This window comes from Phalaenopsis equestris, unplaced genomic scaffold, assembly GCF_001263595.1.
Source record: "Phalaenopsis equestris unplaced genomic scaffold, ASM126359v1 Scaffold000233, whole genome shotgun sequence".
NCBI classification, from domain to species: domain Eukaryota; kingdom Viridiplantae; phylum Streptophyta; class Magnoliopsida; order Asparagales; family Orchidaceae; genus Phalaenopsis; species Phalaenopsis equestris.
The window spans coordinates 652,182-675,740 of record NW_018164675.1 but is presented as its reverse complement, the minus strand read 5'-3'; the positions used below and the strand labels follow the sequence as shown (position 1 = coordinate 675,740).

At 36.0% G+C, this 23,559-nt stretch overlaps 1 protein-coding gene across 1 annotated transcript in view; it reads right to left on the bottom strand.

The window, feature by feature from the left end:
* Nucleotides 1–20,050, bottom strand: part of LOC110023867 (DUF21 domain-containing protein At1g55930, chloroplastic-like) — a 56,498-nt gene extending 36,448 nt beyond the window's left edge. Inside the window, exons 1-10 of the mRNA XM_020723493.1 lie at nucleotides 19,421–20,050; nucleotides 16,167–16,264; nucleotides 15,973–16,066; nucleotides 10,700–10,777; nucleotides 10,445–10,548; nucleotides 9,333–9,414; nucleotides 8,432–8,571; nucleotides 8,279–8,357; nucleotides 8,045–8,108; nucleotides 7,719–7,810 (exon numbers count right to left, since the gene is read on the bottom strand). Of these exons, the coding sequence (XP_020579152.1) occupies nucleotides 7,719–7,810; nucleotides 8,045–8,108; nucleotides 8,279–8,357; nucleotides 8,432–8,571; nucleotides 9,333–9,414; nucleotides 10,445–10,548; nucleotides 10,700–10,777; nucleotides 15,973–16,066; nucleotides 16,167–16,264; nucleotides 19,421–19,999 (1,410 nt within the window). The 5' untranslated portion in view covers nucleotides 20,000–20,050. The remainder of the gene's footprint in view (nucleotides 1–7,718; nucleotides 7,811–8,044; nucleotides 8,109–8,278; nucleotides 8,358–8,431; nucleotides 8,572–9,332; nucleotides 9,415–10,444; nucleotides 10,549–10,699; nucleotides 10,778–15,972; nucleotides 16,067–16,166; nucleotides 16,265–19,420) is intronic.
* Between the last annotated feature and the right edge of the window lie 3,509 nt (nucleotides 20,051–23,559).

The window sequence follows — 23,559 nt, the reverse complement described above, 5'->3', positions numbered from 1 at the left end:
TGGAGGACGGATACGTCGGGTTGATCGTTGAATACTTATTGGAGTAATTTTTGGATCAAGGTCGGGGAGGATTGAAGGTGAAGGGGGCAGGCGTCGTGTGTAGACAATATCTGGCTTGAACCGTTTCTCAACAGAAGAATTATCAAATTATGAAAATAACTGTATCTGATGTGGACACATGATGTTGAAAGTAATATTCATGTTCAAATCACATTTCGAGAAATATGTCATCGACTATTAATCGAATTATAACACACAAAACCTTTATGATTAGGACTGTGCCCCATAAAGGCACATCGTACTGACTGAGCTGCCAATTTATGAAGTTCATGAGCAGGTAGATGAACAAAGCAAACACATCCGAAAATATGTAGCGTATAATAATTAGGGTGTTTATCAAAAACTCGATAGTAGGGAGACTCATATTTCGATTGTTGAGATGGTAAGCGATTAATGAGATAAACAGCAGTAGATAAAGCTTTAATCCAAAATCTAGCTGGAACAGAAGATTCTGTTCTATCAGTAATGTGTGCACGGTATTTAATAGATGTCAATTTTTTCGTTCAGCAACTCCATTTTGCTGCGGTGAATAGGGACATGAACGTTGTGAAACAATCTCTTTGTTCTGGAGAAATGCTTGAAACTCATGAGACATGTATTCACCGTCATTGTCAGATCGTAATGTTTTAATGCGAGTGAAGAACTGAGTTTCAACATATGCTAAAAATGCTTGGAATACAGTAAATACTTATGTTTTGGCACGTAAAAAATAGATCCAAGTAAATCGACTGTAATCATCAATAAATGATCAATAAATGTCACAAAATATCTATATTGAGCATGTGAAACAACTGGTGTAATTCCCCAAACATCACTATGAATAATGTCAAAACATTTATTGGCACGACTGCCTAAACTAGGAAAAGGTAATGTCTTGCTTTTTCCAAGTTTACAAACAGAACAATCAACTACTAAATTCTTATCTGTAAAATAAAAAATACAACTTTTATGTAAATATTTCAACACCAAATCATTTGGATGACCTAGTCTTTTATGTCGGATGTCTGCCTTATTCTCAACAGCTGAAGATGCTAATGAAATATTCTGAGGAATAGTAAATTGCAATGGAAAAAGTCTACCCACTTTAGGCCCCTTCGCTATCACCTTCCCCGACACCTGATCCTGCACAGTACAACCATCACGAGAAAAATGTACTTCACAGTTATTATCCACAATTTGACCAACAGAGAGTAAATTAGTAGATAATTTAGGAGAAATCAAAACATGTTTGAAGGATGAGTTAATATCACCAACTGTCGTAATTGAAAATTATTTCTATTAGCAACCTAAATATGTTGAGTACCAGTATATGGTCGTTGGTTATGTAATAGCTCAGCAGTGCTAGTCATATGATTTGTGACCCCTGAATTAACAAACCAAGGAGAAGTAACCGAATAAATAGTTGTATCTTTCCCTTGAATGCCGAAAGCAGAAAATACAGAGAGAATCATCTGTTGAACCATATAGGGTGTGACAGTTGATTGATTATTGTCAGCAACAGTAGAAATCGAGGCAGGATTGTCGAGATTGTCGGATACCGTGACATTAAGTGCTTGAGGTTTACGATTTTGGGGTAGTGTTGGGCATTCCGTAAGAGTATGTCCCTTTTGCTTACAATAATTACATACCTTATTTTCACAATTCCATGCAATATGACCAAATTTCTTGCAGCTGTAGCACTGCACTGGACCCTTTTCTTTGGTCTTAGTAACATATGTCACATTAATTATTTCTGATAATCCACCCGTTGTACAAATAGTAGTTTGTGTCGTCAATCTTTGTTTTTCGCGCAATAATTGCCCAAAACAAACATCCAAACGCGGAACCAGATCTCTGTTCAGCAACCCAGCTCAAGCAGTCTCAAATTCAGGTCTCAGTTTCATTTAAAACTGATCACGACGACTTTCTTCAGGAATAGCTTGAAGACTAGCTAATTTCTTTTTTGACACTTTAGCATAGATAATACCAGTATATTCGCTCCATAAATTTAAAAAACCAGAATAATATTGTTCAATTGAAAGATTACCCTACCTATAATTATTCATGTCAAGTTCCAATTGGAAGCATTTCGTAGAATTATCTTGATTATAAACGCGCTTCAAATATTCCCACATTTCTAAAGGATCGTAAATTATTTACCATATGAGCCTCAATAGATCCCAAAATCCAGGAAATAATTTGAGCATCCTTTGCTTCCCAATGACCAAGATTTTTTGTCTCAGTAGGAGATGGGGAAGATCCATCAATATGGCCCCAAAACTCCTTCCCTTTCAAGAACATTCTGAGCTGAAATTCCCATGCGAAATTCCCATGCGGCATAATTCCCGTAAATCTGATAGCTAAGATTTCAGAAGACATTTTAAATATATTAATCTCGATCAAAATATCCAAGATAAATAAAATTCAAAGGCTAGTGTCGAAGATCGAAGAGTGCCGCGAAGTTTGACTAGGTCGTGATCGTAACGATCGAAAGCAGTGGATCGCAACAAAACAAAGAGGAACGAGCGGATCACGGTAGTTTGCTGCAGTAGCGGAGATCGCGGCAGTCGCGGCAGGAGCGAACAACATGTCGCACTAGATACCGCAGCAGAACGAGCGAATATCGCGGGAAGCGAGCGGATTGCGGCGGATCGCACAGGAGCGAGCAACCTGATCGCGGCAGGGGAGAACGAGATGCCGCACCATAGATCGCGCAGGAGCGAGCGAGCGGATGAAACGAGCAGATCGCGACAGAACGAAGTATCAGAAGATGTGGGGCGAAGAAGATGCCGTGGAACACAGCACCAGAGGTCCGATCGAAGGAACAGCGGCAATACTCAAACAAAGCGAATGAAGACTCCGCAGAACTCAAAGACAAGAACGAGCGCTCCGGTGAGGAAGCAGTCGAAGATGCCAGCCAAAGATAACAAAAGCTAAAATTTCAAGGATTCAGGCTCTGATACCATGACATTATTTTGAGCAAATAGGCTGAATGTCTTTTCTTTTGCTTTACTTCTAATAAAATAGTAGTTTGTACATAATCACAACCTAAATAATTAGCTAAAAGGAAATAATCCGTGTAAATATAATATTTCCTCTTTGCAGTATTGAGAAGAAGGAAACTTTTTATTCTATCTGATTTCTTTTATTCTTGATTGATATCAGAGCTTTGTTGGGAGCTTTGTTGATATCAGAGCTTTGTAAACTCTTTGTTTGAGTTTACAAGTGGTATCAGAGCTTTGTTGGGAGGTGACAAGAGGTGAGGAAGCAGTCAAAGATGCCGATCCGTGACGAGGGCGTCACGTGATTGAGTGAAGGAGAATTCCACGGACAAATAGTCCCACATCGGCTAGGTGTAGGGCCGAAAAGCAATATTTAAGTCCTGTGTTGCCCACCTCTCTTAAGGGCTCTTTTGGGATGTAAAAAGTGGTATCAGAGCTTTGTGTCGAGTGTCATGGTTACATGGATATGAACACATTGCCTCCAGTTGTCATACTAGCACAGTTGTTTTCTTCAACAAGTAGGGTGCATCGGAGGAAGTGAACGAAGGGGAGGTAGAGGAGCAAGGTGAGAAGTATCAGCTCTATGGAGATGAGGTGAGATGTTAATTGTAAGGAGGGCTCTGCAGGATGAACCAAAGAGGGATCACTCTTGGTTAGGATAGCATCTTATTATTGGAGAGAGTTGCAAAAATGTGGTCTCTACTCTTATGGTTAAGAAGATGGACTTGGCTTACTCCTAAGCATTCTCAGCCCTATTATTTGACCTGGATCAACAATGTTCGGTAGAGTTATCTATTGGGGACTAGCTGCAGGATCAGGTATGGGGTGATGTTGTGCCCATGGATGCCTAACACACTCAGTTCGGAAGACCTTGGTAGCTTGATTGCATGACTCCGAATGATGAGTTCAAAATCACCTACTCGGTCACCAAGGAGGATAAAAGCATAGTTCTTTTGCACATCAAGGAGTTTGGAATAGCTGACACTCAAGTTGAAGAAGAGATCGTGGTCCCGCATATCTATTGGGGAATAACACACTCAGTTCGGAAGACCTTGGTAGCTTGATTGCATGACTCGGAATGATGAGTTCAAAATCACCTACTCGGTCACCAAGGAGGATAAAAGCATAGTTCTTTTGCACATCAAGGAGTCTGGAATAGTTGACACTCAAGTTGAAGAAGAGATCGTGGTCCCACATACCACCTTTTTATAGTCAGGTGGCCCTAGTGGTGATGGCCTTAAGTCACATTAGAGGGGACTGAGGAGAGTGAGTTAACATAGATGATACAGTCGGTACTAACTAACTTTCAGGATATAATTATTGACAGCTTACCTAAGAAACTACCACCACTTAGAGACATTCATTGTGTCATAGATCTCATCCCTGGATCGGCACTCCCTAGTAGTTCTACTTATAGATTGGTATGAGAAGTTGCAATGGCATGTACAAGACCTTATTATTAGAGGGTTGGTTGAGGGAGAGCACAAGTCCATGTGTTCATGATTTGAAGGTGCATAAGAAGATAGTTCGTGCAAAATGGATATAGATGGCCAAGCTATTAATAAGATCACCATCAAGTACAAATTTCTTATACCTCATTATTGGATCAGTTGCATGGAGTTGTCATATTTTCCAAGATTGCCCTGTAGGACAAATATCATCAAATCAAGATGAGGAGAGGCATGAATTGAGGACTGCCTTCAAGACCTAAGATGGGTTGTATAAGTAGACAATTATGTCTTTTGGACTGTCCAATGTACCTAGCACTTTCATTAGGCTGATGAATCGGGTGTTCAGAGCTTAGATTGAAAAGTTCATAATTGTATTCTTTGATGATATCCTAATCTACAGCAAATATGAAGTACACTTGCAACATCTGAGGATCATCTTTGAGGTATTTCGATTGGAGAAGCTACATGCCCACCCGAAGAAGTATAACTTAATGACGGCACAGATATGTTTTTTGGCTTATATTGTATGTGGTGTAGGAATTCAGATGAACCCTATGAAGATAGCGGCTATTGTAAGTTGGACACCCCCACAATTTTTTATAGAGTTAAGGCATTTTTTAGGGCTGACATTTGTAGGAGATTCATCATGAGCTTCAACGCAATTACAGTTATCCTGACAGAGCCCTTGAAAGAAGAGAAGTTTCATTGGACAGAAGCCATTTGGTCCAGCTTTGACATACTGAAGAAGAAGGTGACTCCGGCCCCAATGTTAGCACTACTAGGCTTCAGTCAGTCATTTGAAGTGGAATGTGATACTCCAAAGTGGAATGTGATACTCCAAATGTGGGGATTATAGCAGTGTTGAGTAAAGGAAGGCATGGGCATCCCACAATTGTCTTCGGTAAGAAGTTGAGTGACACCAGGAGGAAGTATTCGACAAATGATAAAGAGTGTTATGATAATGTGAGAGCTCTAAATCATTGAAATCACTATTTGTTGACTAGTGAGTTTACCATATCCACAAATGATGGGGCTCTGAGGTTTCTAAACAGTAAGAGCAAGCTAAAGGTCAAACATGCTTCGTGGGTTGAGTTCTTGGATTCATTTTAGCAAGGCAGAGAGTCAGAATCTAGTAGCAGATGCCTTGAGTCGTCACCATTTATTGATCACCTCTATGTAGGGTAGAATAGTGGGATTCGAGGTGGTGAATGAATTATACAAGACGGATGAAAACTTCAGGGAGATTTGGAATCTATAGGACGACACCACATTATGATGGCTACATGTTCCATCAAAATAGGACGTGTTCCCATATGTTAATTGACAGAATCCATCACACAGGAGAGTCACAGTGGATGATTTGCAGATCATTTGGCAGAGACAAGACCCTCGCACTTGTGAAAGAAAATTTTTTGGCCTATACATGTGAGATGTAGAGAGGTATGTCAAATAGTGCAGAGTTTGTCACCTAGCAAAAAATTGAGGGTCGAATACACGGCTATATACAATATTACTAGTACCAGAGGCTTCGTGGTTGAATGCTAGTATGGATTTCATTGTTGGCCTTCCTAGGACAGCGGAATAAGGATTTAGTGATGGTAGTGGTTGACAAATTTTCAAAGATGGCTCATTTTGAGCCTTGTCACAGCACATGGGATGCATCACATGTAGTTGATGTATATTTCAAGGCAGTAGTGAGATTGCATGAGATACCAAGGACCATTACTTATGCTAAGTATGTCAAGTTCCTGAGCCACTTTTGGAGGCCTTTATGGGGAAAGCTTGGTACTAAGCTTCAGTTTAGCTCAGCAGCTCACCTACATACAGATGGTCAAACATAAGTGGTGAATAGGAGTTTGAGGAATCTCCTGAGGTGTTTTATAGGGAAGAACAACAAGCAGTGGGATCAGATTCTAACCCACACTAAATTTGCTTGCGATAAGTCCGTGAGTCAGATTACAGAACATACTCCCTTTGAGATTAAAAAGAATAAATACTTACATTGAAATGGGAATGCTTAAATAAAATGAAAGCTTATGCTTTGAATAAGTAATGAATTACACTTCTTTTGGTCATTTATGCATAGCATTCGCATTGTAATTTAATGCATATTAAAATTAGAATTGTTCACTGAAAACCTACTGTTGAATTTAATAATTTCTTTCAAGAAAATCAAAACTATAGATTGATATGTCCGATATGAGAGACTTAGTTTACAGGAGGACAACAGCTGATAGGTGTCATGTTATGAAGTGATTATGGTTTCTTCTTGCATCGTTTTCTTCATAGTAGTAATACACAGTTATGTGTTGGTTTGAGATGTTGTCTACAAGCTTTGTTGCTATTTTTGAATGTTTTGATTTTTGGTATGGTATTCATGTGGTTTCTTAAAGACACTTTTATATATTGAAAGATTCTATAAATCTGTAGAAAGTAATTTTAATGTTAATATCGTTCAACCGTAGTTCTTGATTTGGTTACTTTTAAGCTATTAGGCTGAGTAGTGACAACAATTTTCGAGATTTTAAAGCATTTTCATTTCTTCCTACCACCTCAGAGACTATAGTTGCGTGGAATTATAGATGCATTTATACTCATACATCTATCATTCATCACATATTTTGAATGGTTATGATTTAAAGAAGCTTAAAAAAAACCTTAAAATTGTAATTTAGTTATATTAAATCTAAAATGATATAACCTATTTTAATTGTTTTACTAATTGAATGCAAGAACAATATCATTTAAAAATAAATAGGCACAATGTCAGTTACACATTGAAGTAAACACTACAATTTTTTCAATATTTAAATTAAAGAAGATCAAGAGCTGAACTAAAATCTAGGATATCAATTGAACCAAAGAGCATATGGCTTGAGCTAGCATTAATATGTGTGTTTGGGTTTGTAAAGCATGTATTCTATAGTAGAATTATAATAAAATTGAAAAGCTATTTGTTAATCATAACCAAGTATTTCCATTGAAAGACTAAGCTAAATCAAAAGTAATAACATAAATGACGGATGAAATGAGCTCCGATTACAAAGAAAGTTCAGAGCGCATGTAATGCATCTTACAAAGTAGATTAGCCACATAAAACTGACATCTTAAAAAATTTACAGAAAGAATAGAGAAAGTAAAAAAAAAGAAAAAAATATATAAGTTAAGAAAATGTTAAAAAAATGAAAGAATAAAATATTCCAAGCCTCTTGATGTATATACATACTCCAATGGTTCCACCATATTCATTTAGCACGACAGCCATGTGAACTTTTCTTATCCGGAACTCTCTCAAAAGATTCCATACTGACATCGAATCTATGATATGGTTAAAGATAAAAATAAGTTTCAATCACCAATACTTAAGAATATAATCACTAAAATTTAACATTTTAAATTCAGGATAAATGACAAAAGTATAAGGGCCAATATCACTGCCAATACTACAGTTCCTGATTCAGAGAATATCATTGAATCTATTGAAGCACTTGTTCGTTTAATCTGATTTTGTTATCACTTATTCTACAACGGTGAAATTCCAACTTTAATTACCAGGCACAAAGTAGGTTGGCATGTGTGCAATCTCTCTAACAGTAGATTCTTTCAGTTTCTCCACCTGTGCAAGAAAAAAAGGAACACTATCAAATAAGGATGCCAATACAGTAGTATAAAACTAAAAAATAATAATAGATTAAAAGAAAATTTCATACAGAATATGCATGTCTGATTGAGAAAAAGAACATTGATCATGCGCATCAAAACAAATAAAATTGTATCATAACTAACCTGCTCAACATATTCAATCATGTCCATAGCATATGCAATTCCAACAATATTATCTATACGCTCCTCAAATACAGGCACCCTGCAATAAAGTAGCCACTCACTTAAACCACTGATGAGCATAATATGTGAAATCAGTAGCACCTTTAAGCTTACCTGGAGTATTGATGGCTCTCCCATAACTTTTTAAAATCAATTAGAGTAGCACTAGCATCTATTGCAACTACATCCACCAGGGGAGTCATCACTTCCCGGACATACGTCTCTTTTATCTCAAGCACATTTTCAATCATGTCCTATAAAAGGTTGCAAGGAGGTGCAAAAAAAATTTTTTTAAGAGATATGCCTGATTTATAAAATCTAATCTAAAACTATGATATTTCTTAAAAAGGCTTATAGAGCCAAAAAAACATATATTTCCTTATATCATTCCTACATCAATATATAAATTTCCTTATATCAAATACTTGGTCAAATTAGAAAGAATTATTTCATATCTCACAAATCAATATACAATGTTTCAAATTAAATTCATACAAGGTAAAGGATTACAATATTTAAGATTTATAAAATGGCATTAGGAAAAAGAATAGGAATAGTTATCGAATTTAAGCCACAAGAATAAGTTTTTAACAATGTTTTACATTCTTGTTTATAGAAAGAGTCACATAGGTAATTTGAAGTAATTCAACTTTAAAACTAAATAAATCTTAATAAAGTTAAACCAACTCATCCGCTTAATGTAAAAGGGAATCTCGGTGAAAAAACTAGTCAACTGATTATTTATCTTCACAATAAATACATTAAAATTTTAATGGAATTGTAGGAATAAAAATAAAACTAGAATAAGCCAAATATCATCTTGAAGAAGTCTAGTACTGCATCACACATGCCCAGCCTAAATCACCCACTTATCATCACTTATAAAAACATTGACCGGATGCTATAAAGTTTGTTTGGACGCAGTAAAATCTATGAATAGTTTCAAAGTGATGTAAAAAAAAAGATGACGATGCTATGAATAAATACCAAGCTGATGATTCTGAACAATCATCACCTGTTCCTCTTCTTCTATAGCACCGCTCAACTCTGCACCTCTCAACATCAGCTTCAATTCATCCTCGGTGACATACGGTTCACTAAATAATGGCCAGGTATGCCAATAATTAACAATAAAGTTCACCAGGACTAAAAAATTTTGAGGAATAAAAAAATAAAAAAGAATGGAATCTTGCAAACAAATAATCGAGGTAGCTATTTATTATTGTTTTCTCAGAAACAAAGGACACATATGTTCAAATTGCTTTAAATAAAGGATGTATCAGATATAGCTCATTTTTCAAAAAAAAATCTATGCACGTGCTCTTGGACATGTGCAGGGCGTTGAACTAGTTTGGTATATCAAACTAGCATCCTGATCCTATACAGTCCAAATGGTTTAATAAACTATTTCTTCTAAAAGATCAAGGAAAAAGTTTGACTAGAACAGTAGATCTTCCAAGAAACTATAAACTCTTAATCCTGATTCTGAATAATCTAGATATCTTCTCAGTGATCAACAACTTCATTCTCACGCATTACCAAAATTGATCACAAAATAGAATGTCAGTTTGCTTCAATAGAAATGTATCTCGGAAGTAAGCATGGCATCTGTAAAGATAACACTTGCTAAAACAAGCATCAGAACCAATATGATTGTAGTTTCAAAGCAAGTATCTTTTTGCTAATGATGGTATTTTCTTCAACCAACATGAACCTATCTATATGTAGAACAATTAATAGTTCAAAAAGAACAAATTGGAAGTAAAGTTGTCACTGGAATTTCTTTTCACTTAGATAGCCCGAACGTGTAAGTGTTTTTTAAGTTACAGCGACTTTGTTATCCATCCAAATAACTTATAGATATAACTATTAAAAGAAAATATAATAGCAAAAGCATGAGCCATTATATCTTTGAGATATCCCTAGCTTAAGTACATTATTAAAACTGAAATGTGAATTCATGTCTCCTTAACAATGCAGTTAAGTATTTGACATACGGGATTACTGAAACAAAAATATACAATGCGAATTCCCATAAAGAAACACAGTTGGTATATAAAAATCATATATGTATGTAAAATAAAGCATAAGCAATTCGAACGATAGAGTGTTATGTACACTACTTACCTTCTACCTTTCAATCCTAGTATCTTCAGCATTCCCATGGATAGAAAAGTAACAACTCTTCCAACAGGATACAAGACCAAGGAAAGCCATGCAACAGGCCTGACCTAGTTACATCACATGACATTTGACAGGTATAAGAATTTCAATGCATTCTTTCTCGTATAAAATTCTATAAGTTACAACTACAAAAATGATAAATATCTCAGGCTAAATTCTACCATTCCACAAAATCAAGGAGCGATGTCCAGACCTGACAACAAATCTGGCAACCTCAGTAGCATTATGAACAGCTATACTTTTCGGAGTAATTTCTGTAAGTAGTAAAATTGCAACCTGAAATTAATATGGTAATAACATGTCATTAAATAATTCAGAAAGGTAGCTGGACAGACAGACTCACAAGCATTTAAACTTAAAGTGAAAAAAAAAAAGAAATTTAGTTTCATAATGCTAGTATAGTTTGAGGAGCAAATGCTAAGATGTGGGTGAAAGCAAGGAAGTGCCTGATTCTGGAGGAGAAAGCCTAAACCACAAAAAACAACTTTTATTAATAGGAAAATAGGGTTATAACACACATAAATTGAAAGAACATCACCAAAACATAAAACGACACAACGAACGCCTCAAAAGTGTATCCCAAGGGGGCAGTGGAGGTTGGCCCAGTGGATCCGGAGGCTTGAGACAGCAAAGGTGAATGTGAGAGAGGGACCAACAGAGTTGGAAGGTGAGTTGGAGGAGGGAGGCAGCAAGTTAGATGGCGGGAAAATTTGTTAGGCGGCTGGGAGGTAGGTTGGAAGATAGGGTAGCAGGTTGGGAAGGTGGGACAGCAGCTCAATTGAGAGGATGTGAGGGGTTTAGCAGCAATATGATGTGAGGTCCTGGGGGTTTGCGGCAGGGAAAATAGAAGGGAGGGGAGTGCAGGTAGCAGTGAGCCCCGCCGGCAGCTGTAGGTGAAGCTTGGGCTGCAGGGGAGACTTGCTGGAGAGAGCAACCGGTTGGCAGCAGGTCACAAAGGCCGTAGGATGTGATGGCAGCAGGAGGGTACGGTTCTTGGGGGGGGGCAGATGGAAGGGTCTGACGGCAGGCGGGCAGGAAATGGAAGGCTGACGGGGACGAGTCAAGCAGCAGGAAGGTGGAAGTGGAAAGCTGAAAAGTCACTGGATGCGGGAAACTATGGGGAAAAGAAACCGTGGTAAGGAAAGATGGCAGAGGTGGAAGTGGGAGACATAAATCACTGCAGGGGGAAAGGGATACAGCCGAAGCACCACCCTTTACGTCGGTTACAGCCCTGAATAGGACTTTGGCGGCTTTCCACACAAACTGAAATCAGAAAAAAAAACATAAGCTGAAAACATAGACAGCAAACACACATAAATAAGAGATTGATCGGTGGAAAATGAAAACAAAAATGGGGGAAATTTCACGTCAAATAAAAAGATGAAAAAGGGGACCGGTTCAGCCCCCCTCTCTCCCTAAAGCGGTTTGGGTCAAAATGGTTCAACTTTTGGAGGAAAAACTCGTGTCATTCTCCTAAGGTTAGGGGAGCTTCAACCTCATTCATCGAAGCTTCTGGATCCTCATGGTACGAAGTAAGTCAACACATTATGGTAGAATAGTTAATCATCCTCTTTTGACACATCCTGAGCGGGAACTGCATATATAGGTGGGTTCCCACAATGCAACTCTCAAGCCCTTACATTTGAAATCATCTTTTTCCACTTCTCGTGTCTAGCGTGCGGGGGTTAAGTAATAGGTATGAGAGGAAACTCAATTCCGTAATGAAATATGTGGCAAGTTGCGTCATTCTCAATGGCACTCCCTCGAGAGAGGCCTCCTCCCCCTAGATAAGATCTGGATCTCATTGCAGAATTTTTGTCTCCATCAAGCTTCTTGGGCCCACTACAAAGTTGGGGTTATCTCTTTCATCCAAATATCTAACGAGGTGTCCCATGCTGACATAAAAGTTACCTTTAAATACCTCCATGTAATGTTCTCGAAATGAAACACAATGAAGTTATTTTAAATAGGGTTGTCAAAACGGCTCGTTCGCGAAAAACTCCAAAAAACATTAAATGCGGAATTCAATGAAGATTTTTTTTTCCATAATACATATACTTGTAAAATATTAGTTTAATTTTCCTCCCAAAAATAAGTTACAATAGCTTAGAAAAAACATTTAGGTAAATCCTTAGATACAATTATATATATATATATATATATAGATATATCTTTGATGAGTAGTATTTTTAAAAAATTTAATTGACTACAAGGCTACAAAGATAAATATTAATGAAGATAATAAAATAAAAATTATTAAATTAGTTTCAAATGATGTTTTAAATCTTGTCTCAATCCTTAACATCATATGGCCACATGATTAGGGTTGTCAAAATGCCTCTTTGTTCGTGAACGGCTCGTGTTCGGCTGGCTAAGCAAACAAGCCGAACACGAACATATTTTTTGAGTTCAAAATATAAACGAGCCAAACGCGAGCCGTGTTCGACTCGTTTACACCCCTAATTTCAAACATGTTAGACCTCCCTCAGTCGAGGCAACTCAGGAGAACTATACATCTGAAAAATCTGCATCTCGATTATCCGTGGTAGACATGTATTTGATATCAACTCATCAAACTCATAACCCTTGTAGATATCCAAGATCATTCATGTTGAAGTTCCTCTTACCATCCACAGGATGCTAACTCGAGGCACAATAATCTCATGATATGTTGGGCTACCCAATACCTCAGAGTCACTACCTTCTAGAGCGGTGACTGTTACCTCTGTTGGAGTCTTTATCTCAGGTTCAACTGAATTTGTTGGTGTCTCTTTTTTGCTAGTTGCAAGTGGAGAATCCTCTCGAAAGTCTTCCTCTTCTTTCTAATCATCGTTCATCTCTTCAACTGTAAGCTGGTACTCCCCGTTTATGTCCTTACTGCCTTCAGTGTCTGCGGTGTTTTTACCCAACTTTTCGATGACGTCCAACTCAGTGAAATATATCACTCCCCCGGTTGTGCATTATGCCTCAACATGTCCAAATCCGTGGAACTTACTACATTTTCTGGTTGTCACAGACTTACGGATTGATTTCGTTAGATAGCAGTCAGGGGGGTCGTTTGGTGTTGCGGTATCTCTGCTTCGAAAGCTAGAGTCTGCAACTATTGGAGGTAGTAAGTAGAAATTGGCGTCGTGTTTCCCGCTTCATCATCATATCTTCTCGTTCTTCACTTCGACCTTTTGAATCACAATCGAGGGTAGCCTCTCATTGGATTTCATCTTCAATGTATGAAATCCATCGTCGAAGTCGGCGGATCTCTCACTATATCTCCTCTCAGATAGGCTCGGTCATGTATCTCATCAGTGACATGACTAAGGTTTAGGGTTGGGAGGTGAAAGATGGTGCATGAGAATAATTAAATGTGTGTAAATTTTGATTTGGGATTGCCGATCTTAAAAATTAGCAAAAAGATTTAGGGTTTAGTTTTGGAATGGGTGGTTCTGGGTAGGAAGGAATATTTTCTGGTTGGGGGTAAGGCAGATGTTAGGGAACTTTAGGATAGGGATTAGGGTTGGGCTAGCTCTGATACCAAATAATACCGAAAGAGAAGGCCCAAACCAACTTTTATTAATAGGAAAATACGGTTACAACACACACAAACTGAAAAAACTTCACCAAAACATAAAACGACAAAACGAAAATCTCGAAATTGTATCCTAAGGGAGTGCTGGAGGTTGGTCCGGTGGAACTGGAGGCTTGGGACAGCAAGGGTGAATGCGGGAAAGGGACCAACAGAGCTGGAAGGTGAGCTGGAGGAGGGAGGAAGCGGGTTAAGTTCGTGGGAAGATTTGTTGGGGGGCCGGGAGGTAGGTTGGAAGGTAGGGCAGCAGGTTGGGAACGTGGGACAGCAGCTGAATTGGGAGGATGTGGGTTTAGCAGCAATATGATGTGAGGGCATGGGGGTCTGCATCAGAGAAAATAGGAGGGAGGGAGTGCAGGTGGCAGTGAGGCCCCTCGGCAGCTGTAGGCGGAGCTTGGGCTGCATGGGATACTTGCTGGGAAACGGGAGGAGCAACCAGCTAGCAGTAGGCCACAAAGGTTGTAGGATGTGATGGCGGCAGGAAGTTACGGTTCTTGTGGGTTGCGGTTCAGTAGAGGGTGGGGTCTAACAACAGGGGGGCGGTAAGTGGAAGGCTGACGGGGATGAGTTTAGCGGCAGGAATGTGGAAGTGGAAGGCTGACGGGATGTTGGATGCGGGAAACTGCGGGGAAAAGTAGTTGTGGTAAGGAAGAATGACGGAGGAGGAAGTCAGAGAAATAAATCATCATGGGGGGATAGAGATACAGCCGAAGCACTACCCTTTCCGTCGGATACAGCCATCGAAGGGAAAAACAAGATGTCGGTGGTTGTCCTCACAAACTGAGATCAGATAAAATAACATAAGCTGAAAACCTAAAAACCAAACATATATAAATAGGAGATAGATAAGCGGGAAATGAAAACAGAAAAAGGGGGTGGGTCAGCTCCCATCTCCCAATTGAACCGGTTTGGGCCAAACCGGTTCAGGCTTTTAAGGAAAACTCCCATGTCAGTGCCTTAGAATGAACTATCAAAGCAAAATGTAGAAAGTGTGATCCGCTATGGAGAAAATTTCAGTTTAGTGTAGATGAAGTCGTGAAGTTATGAGCGTGAGAAACAAAATACTAAAACAGGTGAACAAGTTTCTGCTCTAGCACAACAATAAATTATCCTCAATGCTGAAGAGGCAACCAATAGAGCAGCTAAATTTGCTCAAGGTTTAACTATTTCTACAAAATTGATGCGTGGCAGCAATGAAGTAAAATCCCACTTTTGTATGTGTGTATTTACAGATAAAGCCTAAAATAAGAAAAACAATAGGAGGGCATTGTGAGAGAAACATAACACAAATTTTGAAAATGCAAAGTATGCCAACAGGCCATGTGCCTTAGTATAGGCACTGTATAGTATAATTGACATAAACTAAAATAAAACCAAATAAAAGTCATACGATTAACCAATGGCAAATAGGGGGATGTGAAGCTTTCTTCAAATATTTGTAATAGCTCCAAAGATAATCATTCAAAAGGACAAGGCAAGGAGATTCAATATGTACTATTTGGATCCCATTGGGTCGGATGTGATTTAACCTCCAACTTGGAAAAAGATAAATAAATGTCCTTACATTTATGAGGAACAAAATTGCTTATTTTGATGTTGAATAAAAATATGAAACAGCCCATTTTTTTCATGGGATGCTTATTCGTAATTTAACTAATACTAGTTATGCAATTTTTTCCTCATTTCTTATATTTTTCTCTCCTTCAGCCTAATAAAAAAGGTTTGTCAAATCCCTTGAAATCCTTCTTATTGCACGTGAAAGAACTCACATATGTGATTCAATTAATTCAAGCAATAAAATAAAGACCAAATACTGCACATAAGTTTCAATATGTTCGAATAAAAATCTAAACAACAAGTATCACACTTCCCAATAAAATATGAGACATACAGTCATAACAGCTGTAGCAGCACTAACTCCAGCTTCACCAAAAATTGTTGTTGCTGCTTCAGTGGCAAGGGCCGTTGCACCAATATTGACAACCCTATAACATACAAAAAGAAAAAAGTTGTCAGAAAAGTATTGAAAATCATTTTATTAAAAGTATAATATTAGAATAAAGATCATAAAACAATTTTCACTACGTGGTTCCAATAAGAATGGTAGTCAGGAAACGTGTAACATCACTACTAAGCATCCGGAAAACACCATTTTCAGGTTCTTTATCGGCCAGCTCACGAACCTGATGAAATAAAATGATATAAAGTTTAATAATAGATTATCTCAGAAAAAAATTTCATCTAGGATGTATCATAACAAGGAGATGCGTGTAAACTTCAAAAAAAAGAATGCAAATAAGTGTTATTCAACATAAATCATTATGTAATAATTAACAACTTAAAAATTCAAAGTTCCTATAATTGTTGAACTAATTTAACAAAAATGACCATTAACCTTTGTGCATTTCTCCCGCAAAGCTAATGCTTTCTAAAACATCTATAAATAGCTAGAGATTGGAAACCATATAACCTTGCAGCACTTAATAATCAAAAGACCATTGAGCTCATGCTTACGTACTGACTGACAATGTTGCCTGGCATAGGCGCTCAATTTTGCCTGCTCCTGAGAAATAATCTTAAGTTAAATATATAGTAGAATCTCTAAGGGGCAATTTGAGATCACTTTTAATTTTAGTTTTTAGTTTTCCATTGTATTTTTGCTTATGTTTTGATATCCAAAAAAAATAAAATGGTATCTTAAATGTAGAATTTTTTTTTTGTTTTTTATTTTAATATTGCATAGTTCGATTTATTTTGTGGGTTGAAGGCGGTCAACGCACCACTACAGAAAGAGTTGGTGAACAAAATGGTGATGTCAGTAGCATCAGCATGGCACTAGCTAGTGGCAAAAGAGGAGTTGGCCAACAAGACAAGAGAGGCTCCCAGGCATAGTGCATTTTGTTGAGTGGTCACAATTTCATATTTAGAAAATAATGAAAACAACAAAAAATTATTTTTGATGTTTTAAACAACTTGATAGAAAAATCAAAATAAAAAGTAATGTCAAAAATGCCTAAGCTACTGATTTAACTAAATTGCATTAGTATATATGAAATAGAAAATTCGGCAGCATGAAAATAAATTAGGTAAGATAAGAAAGAAAAAAGATAAATAATGTGAGCTAATGTATAGTAATTTAGCCACCCAATAGACTTAACCTCTACTCTCAGAATTTATAATAATCTCCCATCTGCTAACTTAAAGCGGAAAATTTTTTCTTGCATAAATAATAGAGAAATCTAAAATACTAATACCCAATAAAAGAAATGCATTACTCCTATTACAACCTGCTTGTTAATCAAAATCCACTTCAAAGCGACAGCGTGGCCACTTCTAGCACACCCACTGGAAAATCAACCTTTAGCAAAAGCTTTTGTCGAAATCCAGGATCTCTCACTCTAAATCACTAAAAGAAAAATTGGATAGCCAAATTCTCAAATATGAGGATGGAAGTTTTATAATACGCAGATGGCTTGGTATACTCTTTAATTTTCTCTATCTAGATTCTCACCCTTAGGCCTTAGGATTTATAAGTGTATAAATTCATACTCTTAGCTAACAACCCGTTATTAATAACAACCTAGCAATAATTATCAACCAACATCACATAAATCTTCAATTAATGTGAATTTGAATTAGAGTTTCAAGTTGTCAACTGATTGAACTGCACATTCTTGATTTTATAATATGAATTAATTTTGAATGAGGAATCATGTGGCATAAAACAATGAACTTTATACAATACAATTAGTTTTGTCTTTTGAATCCCTCCCTCCCTCCCTCCTTCCCGCCCTCTCTTTATCTTTAAATATTAATTCAATTGATTTTATTTGAAATATAGCATATCATAAAGTGTGATCATAAGACCAACTTTCAACAATTATTAAATAATCAAATAGATCAAATTAATTTGAACATGAGATCAGCTTGATCATACAATACAATTCAATATTAGACAATAAGGTTAGCTCTAAATTTGTTAATTCAACTTATTACATGGATTTTTTTTTTTTTAGTTATATGTGTGTGCAAGTTATCTTGATATCCTCAACAACTCAAATAAAATATTTTATTCAAAAAATTATAAAAAAATAGTTTGGCCTTTAAGCTTTGATCAAATGATGTCGAATGGATTCACTCAAACTAATGAAGCCTCCAACTTTACTTAAGTCGGACATGAACTTCAATATACATTTATGGGGTGTTTGATACCGTACTTTTAAAAGGATTTAAATTAGATTTAACATAAATCAAGCCAAACACAATAAATAGATTAGATAATTTCGTTGTTAAGTTAAATACAATTTTTTGCTTATTTTGTTTATTAAATCCGAATTTATTAAAGCCACTTATTAGTTGGATTTAACGGATTTAACGCAGAAAAAAAAATATCAAATAGATTTATGTCAAACACATCAAATAGATTTATTTAGATTTAACCTTATATGAACCAAACATTAGTTCGGATTTAATAATATTTAGATTTGATAAATTCAAAATTACTGGATTTAGTAAATCCTATTTAACTTAAATCCTACTTGTAGCCAAACACCAACTTAATCTTAATTTGTATTTTTAACTTAAGTTGAAGTAAAATCATTCACTAATGCACTAACCTTAGATAAAATTCTTGGCACATCAATCATCAAAATCATTATACAAACATAAGATCGTAGAACAAAATTAGGGTTTTCTAGATCAAGTCTTGAAAACCCTCCACCAAAATTCATGTATACTTCAAAGAATGTATCCAACTCCAAAACACATCTCCATACATTCATATACCCCTTCCAATCAAATCTATAACCTCAATCCTTCTCCATTCATCAGCCTTAATTTTCAAATCCAAGAATAGTGCTCTCAACTTTGTCCCACATCCAATGATTGGCCGACAAATTCTTCAAGTCACCACCCCCATAATCCACAACAAATATTCCAAGGGTCATTACCACTTCAAGGACACACTGCTATCACTATTCCAAGGCTAAATCGAAAACTTTTACAACATCTTAACGAAGAGAGGCAGATGAGGAATCAGTTATGAAATCACAACCAGTATAAATACAGTTCAGGTAATTTAGTAATAATGAGACCACGGTAAAATCAAATCCCTAGAGTTTAGCATCACACAGCCAAAGCCCTACGTGATTTGAGCCATCGCATTTTTTTTGTGGGAAATCTGGAAAACAGCAAATATTGGTTGCAAAATGACTTCAAAATAGAGGGAAGGAAAAAAATGATTTGAAGCTCTATATCTAGTTGATGACCCTCATCAGAGAATAGGCAAACTCTCCAATGATTAATCGCAACTTTTCCCACTCACGTTAATGTAGACTTACCTTCCACGGCCATAAGGTGGTAATCGACGTTTCCGCCATTGAAAAGAAAGCTGACAGACCCAACAAAGCTGCCAGAATCAATCCCTGGTCCTTGAAAACCTGAAGAACCTGCAAAAACTTCGGCCACGCTCCTCTAAGCGCCAGCGGTACATGCCCCGAAAACCCTACCTCAGCACCCGTCACGCTCAAATTCGACGCAACAGCTCTCTGAGACGCTATCACAAGCACACCAAAACCCGCAAGCGCACCAAGCGCTATAAAACGGAGACTATGCAACAGGAATCTGACAATGACCGCTCCGGAAGCAACAGGTTCTATGCTCTGAGCCTCTGTAGTGGAAGACGAGCGCATGTTGGAGTACTTGTGGTGGATCTTGGTGGCCATGGAGAGGAAGCGGGATTGTCGACACGCAATTTGTGCGGGAATTTCACGACGCCTTTGCCTGAGGTTATCTTTGCTGAAGGTGACGACGGAAAAAGTTGTAGTGTGTCGGCGAAATAAGGCAGATTTATCGGCGAAATCCATTGATGGGAATCGAGAAAGAGATCGAAGAGATGAAATCGAGGAGTAGAGAACCATCTTTGGTCCTCCAAAGTTTCTTTTAGCAGAGAGACATCGAGTGAGGGAGCTGAGAAGTCCCCCGTATTGTTATGGGGGATTATTGCTTGCGGACACCGCATTTATCTCTGCATGCGGTGTTCGATCCTGGCCGTAGTTCACGGTGATCTACGGTCAGGATTATTTTCGTTTTTTAAAAAAAAAATTAAAAAATTTTAGGTGGGGCCCACCGAAATACATCAGGAACGTAAATCATGTAATTTACGGTTCGGATCGGCGTCCGCACGCAAGCTGTGCGGACGCCGATCCGCATGGAATAATTTTTCGTATTGTTATATAGCACCAATTTTTTTATGAGGTTTCTTTTAACAAGAAATTGAAATTGAAGTTTTTTGTGTTCAAACTTTAAGGCTCTGTTTGGGCAGCTGTCCCAGAAAGTTAATGTGAGGAAGCAGTTGTAGAAAATCTGGTTGTCTGTTTGGTGCAGCTCTGTCAAACCAGCTGTCAGTAGGGCTGTCAAAAAAGCTCGTTGTTCGCGAACAGTTCGTGTTCGGTTCGTCAATAAGTTCGTGTTTGATTCGTTCGATAAGTAAACGAGACGAACATGAACAAATTTTTTTCGTTCGGTTTGTTAAACGAACCAAACAAGAACAGTGATGCGTTCGTTCGTGTTCGAATCGTTATTGTTTGAAATATAAAATAATTTAAAATAATTATATATAAAAAATTTATGATATTTTAAAACATTAAATTTTATAAATTATAATATATAATAAATTAATAATAATAATATATTAATATACTATAGTAGTAATATACTAATATAGATATTGTATATTTATATAATATAAGTTATATAATTAATATATAATATTATTTTTATATATTAATATTAGGGATGTCAAACTGGCTAGTCGTTCGCGAACAGCTTGTGTCCGGTTCGTGTTCGACTCGTTCGTTAAGAAACGAATACGAGCTTATTTCAAACAAACTAAATTTTAAACGAACCGAACACGAACACAAGCTTTGTTCGTTCGTGTTCGGTTCGTTTACACCCCTAGCTGTCAGTTTGTAAAAAAAAGACCATACTGCCCTTGTTTGATAAAATTATTGAAAGAATAGTATAATAATCAAAATTTTGAAACTTCAGTAAGACACCAAAGTATTAACAACTTCTGCTTAGAAATAAAAACACATATGCAACACAATCTTATATATTTGCATATTAAGGTTATAAAATAATTTGTGAAAACTTCAGGTCTTAATTAAAAATAGTTATAAATTGTTATAAAATAATTTGATATTTTAAAAGTTATGGGCTTAATTATATTTTTTAAAAATAATATATTCATAGATAGAAAGCTTTCACCGAACTTAGCCAAGACCGCTGAAAAAATACGAATTTCAAAAAAACTGTCAAAATACAGTTTGCTCAAATATACAAAACTATGGTGCGATGCCGCATCGCCACTGCACCGCTGCCCCAAACAGATATTTAGTAAAATAGTGCCTTCGAGTATCTCCCAAAGCTATTCGCAAGAACAAAATTTTCACTATTTTTTATGTGAGAAACCTTCCATGCTCCAACACATTTTTCAAAAAAAAAAAACTTTACTGAATGACAGAGCTGCTCGAAATGAAACCTAATATGATATTAAAAAAATAGTATTATTATTATTATTTAAAAGTAAAATACATTTTTGTCATCTATAAGTCTAAAATATTAATGCATTAAATTCACATGCATGCCACACAATATTTATGTGTTTATGTGTGTCTGCCTGACAAATATAAAGTATATATGCAAATTCCAAAAAAAAAAAACCTTATATAAGGGAAAAGAATGATTTTGCAAGGGTGTGCTTGGTATAATGAACCAGTAGAATGTTGTGATTACCTTATTGAACTCGTATGACTTAATTATTTTAAGCCCAATTTGACTATGAACAAATATTGTATTATAATAGAAGATAATTGATATTCTTTGTTAATCTGGACTTATAAAATTGTCTTGAATAAAAAAATAAAATAATATATATTAAGTGCATGAAAAAAATATGATATATCAAAATGCCGACATACTGTAAATTTGTGGGTCTAATTATGAAATGATAGTTTCAAGACTGTTTCAAGAATCGGTGTTTGCATTTCTAAAACTTTTCACGAATTTTATATGAGCATGACATGCTTTATTTTATTTAAGGGTTAGCTAAATGGGCAAGCCACTGAATTTAATTATACATCAAGTGAGGCTATCTTCAAGAACAACTCATGATTAAATCCGGTGTTATTATTTCTACATATCACAAAGTTTAATTAAATTCAATTAATTATGGAATTCCATGCGAAATCGGCTATAAAACTAGAACAGCTCTTATCGAAAGTCAATAATAAAATACAAGCATTGAATACACAAAGGATTAATATTGCTTTCGATCATCCTATGATTGGCCTTTAAGATCTAGATAATCAAATTGATTTTTTGGGCTAAAGCTCATTTTATAAGTTTAAGACTTATATTTCAATGTAATAAAATCATAGAAAGGACTAATACAAGTCATACTATGAGGAAAAAATGTTAATAGCTCCATCTCAATATCTGAACTAATATGAATTCCATTTATATGAGTAGGAAGCTCAAGCATATTCTAAGAGATAAAAATGGGACTTATAAACTTTACTGAAATCCATGAGTGAAGTAGCTCAAATCTTTGGGCTTACACCAATTCTAGAGATGGTTGTCAATTAAAGCTTCAACTCACTTGGTCATAAACTCTCACCTCTCGGTGACCAAAACCCGTGACCACGATACAACTACCTGAAAAGGCAACAACGAAATCATGTAGTACATAGGTCTATGGAAATCCCATATTTATGCTCTTAACAGAAACCATTAGAAAGGTAACCCTATTCTTTCTCCCCCTTTGCCCTCACCTGCCTTTTCGCAGTTGAGCTTCTCTAAATGCATGCACGACAACATATGATATTTAAGCTAATATGATTTAATAAATCATGTAAATTCATATTCAATAAATCCTAAGAGGGTTAAATGAAAAAAAAAAAACTATTTGAAAACTAATTTAGTAAATTCTGTTAAATGCAAGAACTTTTTGATAAATTTTGTGAGTATTTAAAAATATATTATCATCATTAGCTAATAAAAAATCATAATAGAATTTAATAAATAATATAGTTTCGACTTAAAACATGACAAAACAGTAAAAATCTCCTACTTCCTTCAATTGAATTAATATTTTATTTTAAATTATGATAATTAATAATTATATTATTACTAAATAAATTAATTATTAATTTTAATATTTAAAATTAATGATTAAATAGAAGTTTAAAATCTACAAAAGAATAATTAATTAAATACTAATTATTTTAATTAAAAATTATTTATTAATTTTTGTATGAAAAAAAATTAATATTTTTTAATTAATTACTAATTAAATAGTATGTATAAAATGATTTAATTATATTAAATCTGATGCTATTTTAACTAGTTATTAATTATAAATCAAATAATTAAATTAAATTAAATTAATAAAATCCTCACCTACATCCATCCTCCTTCC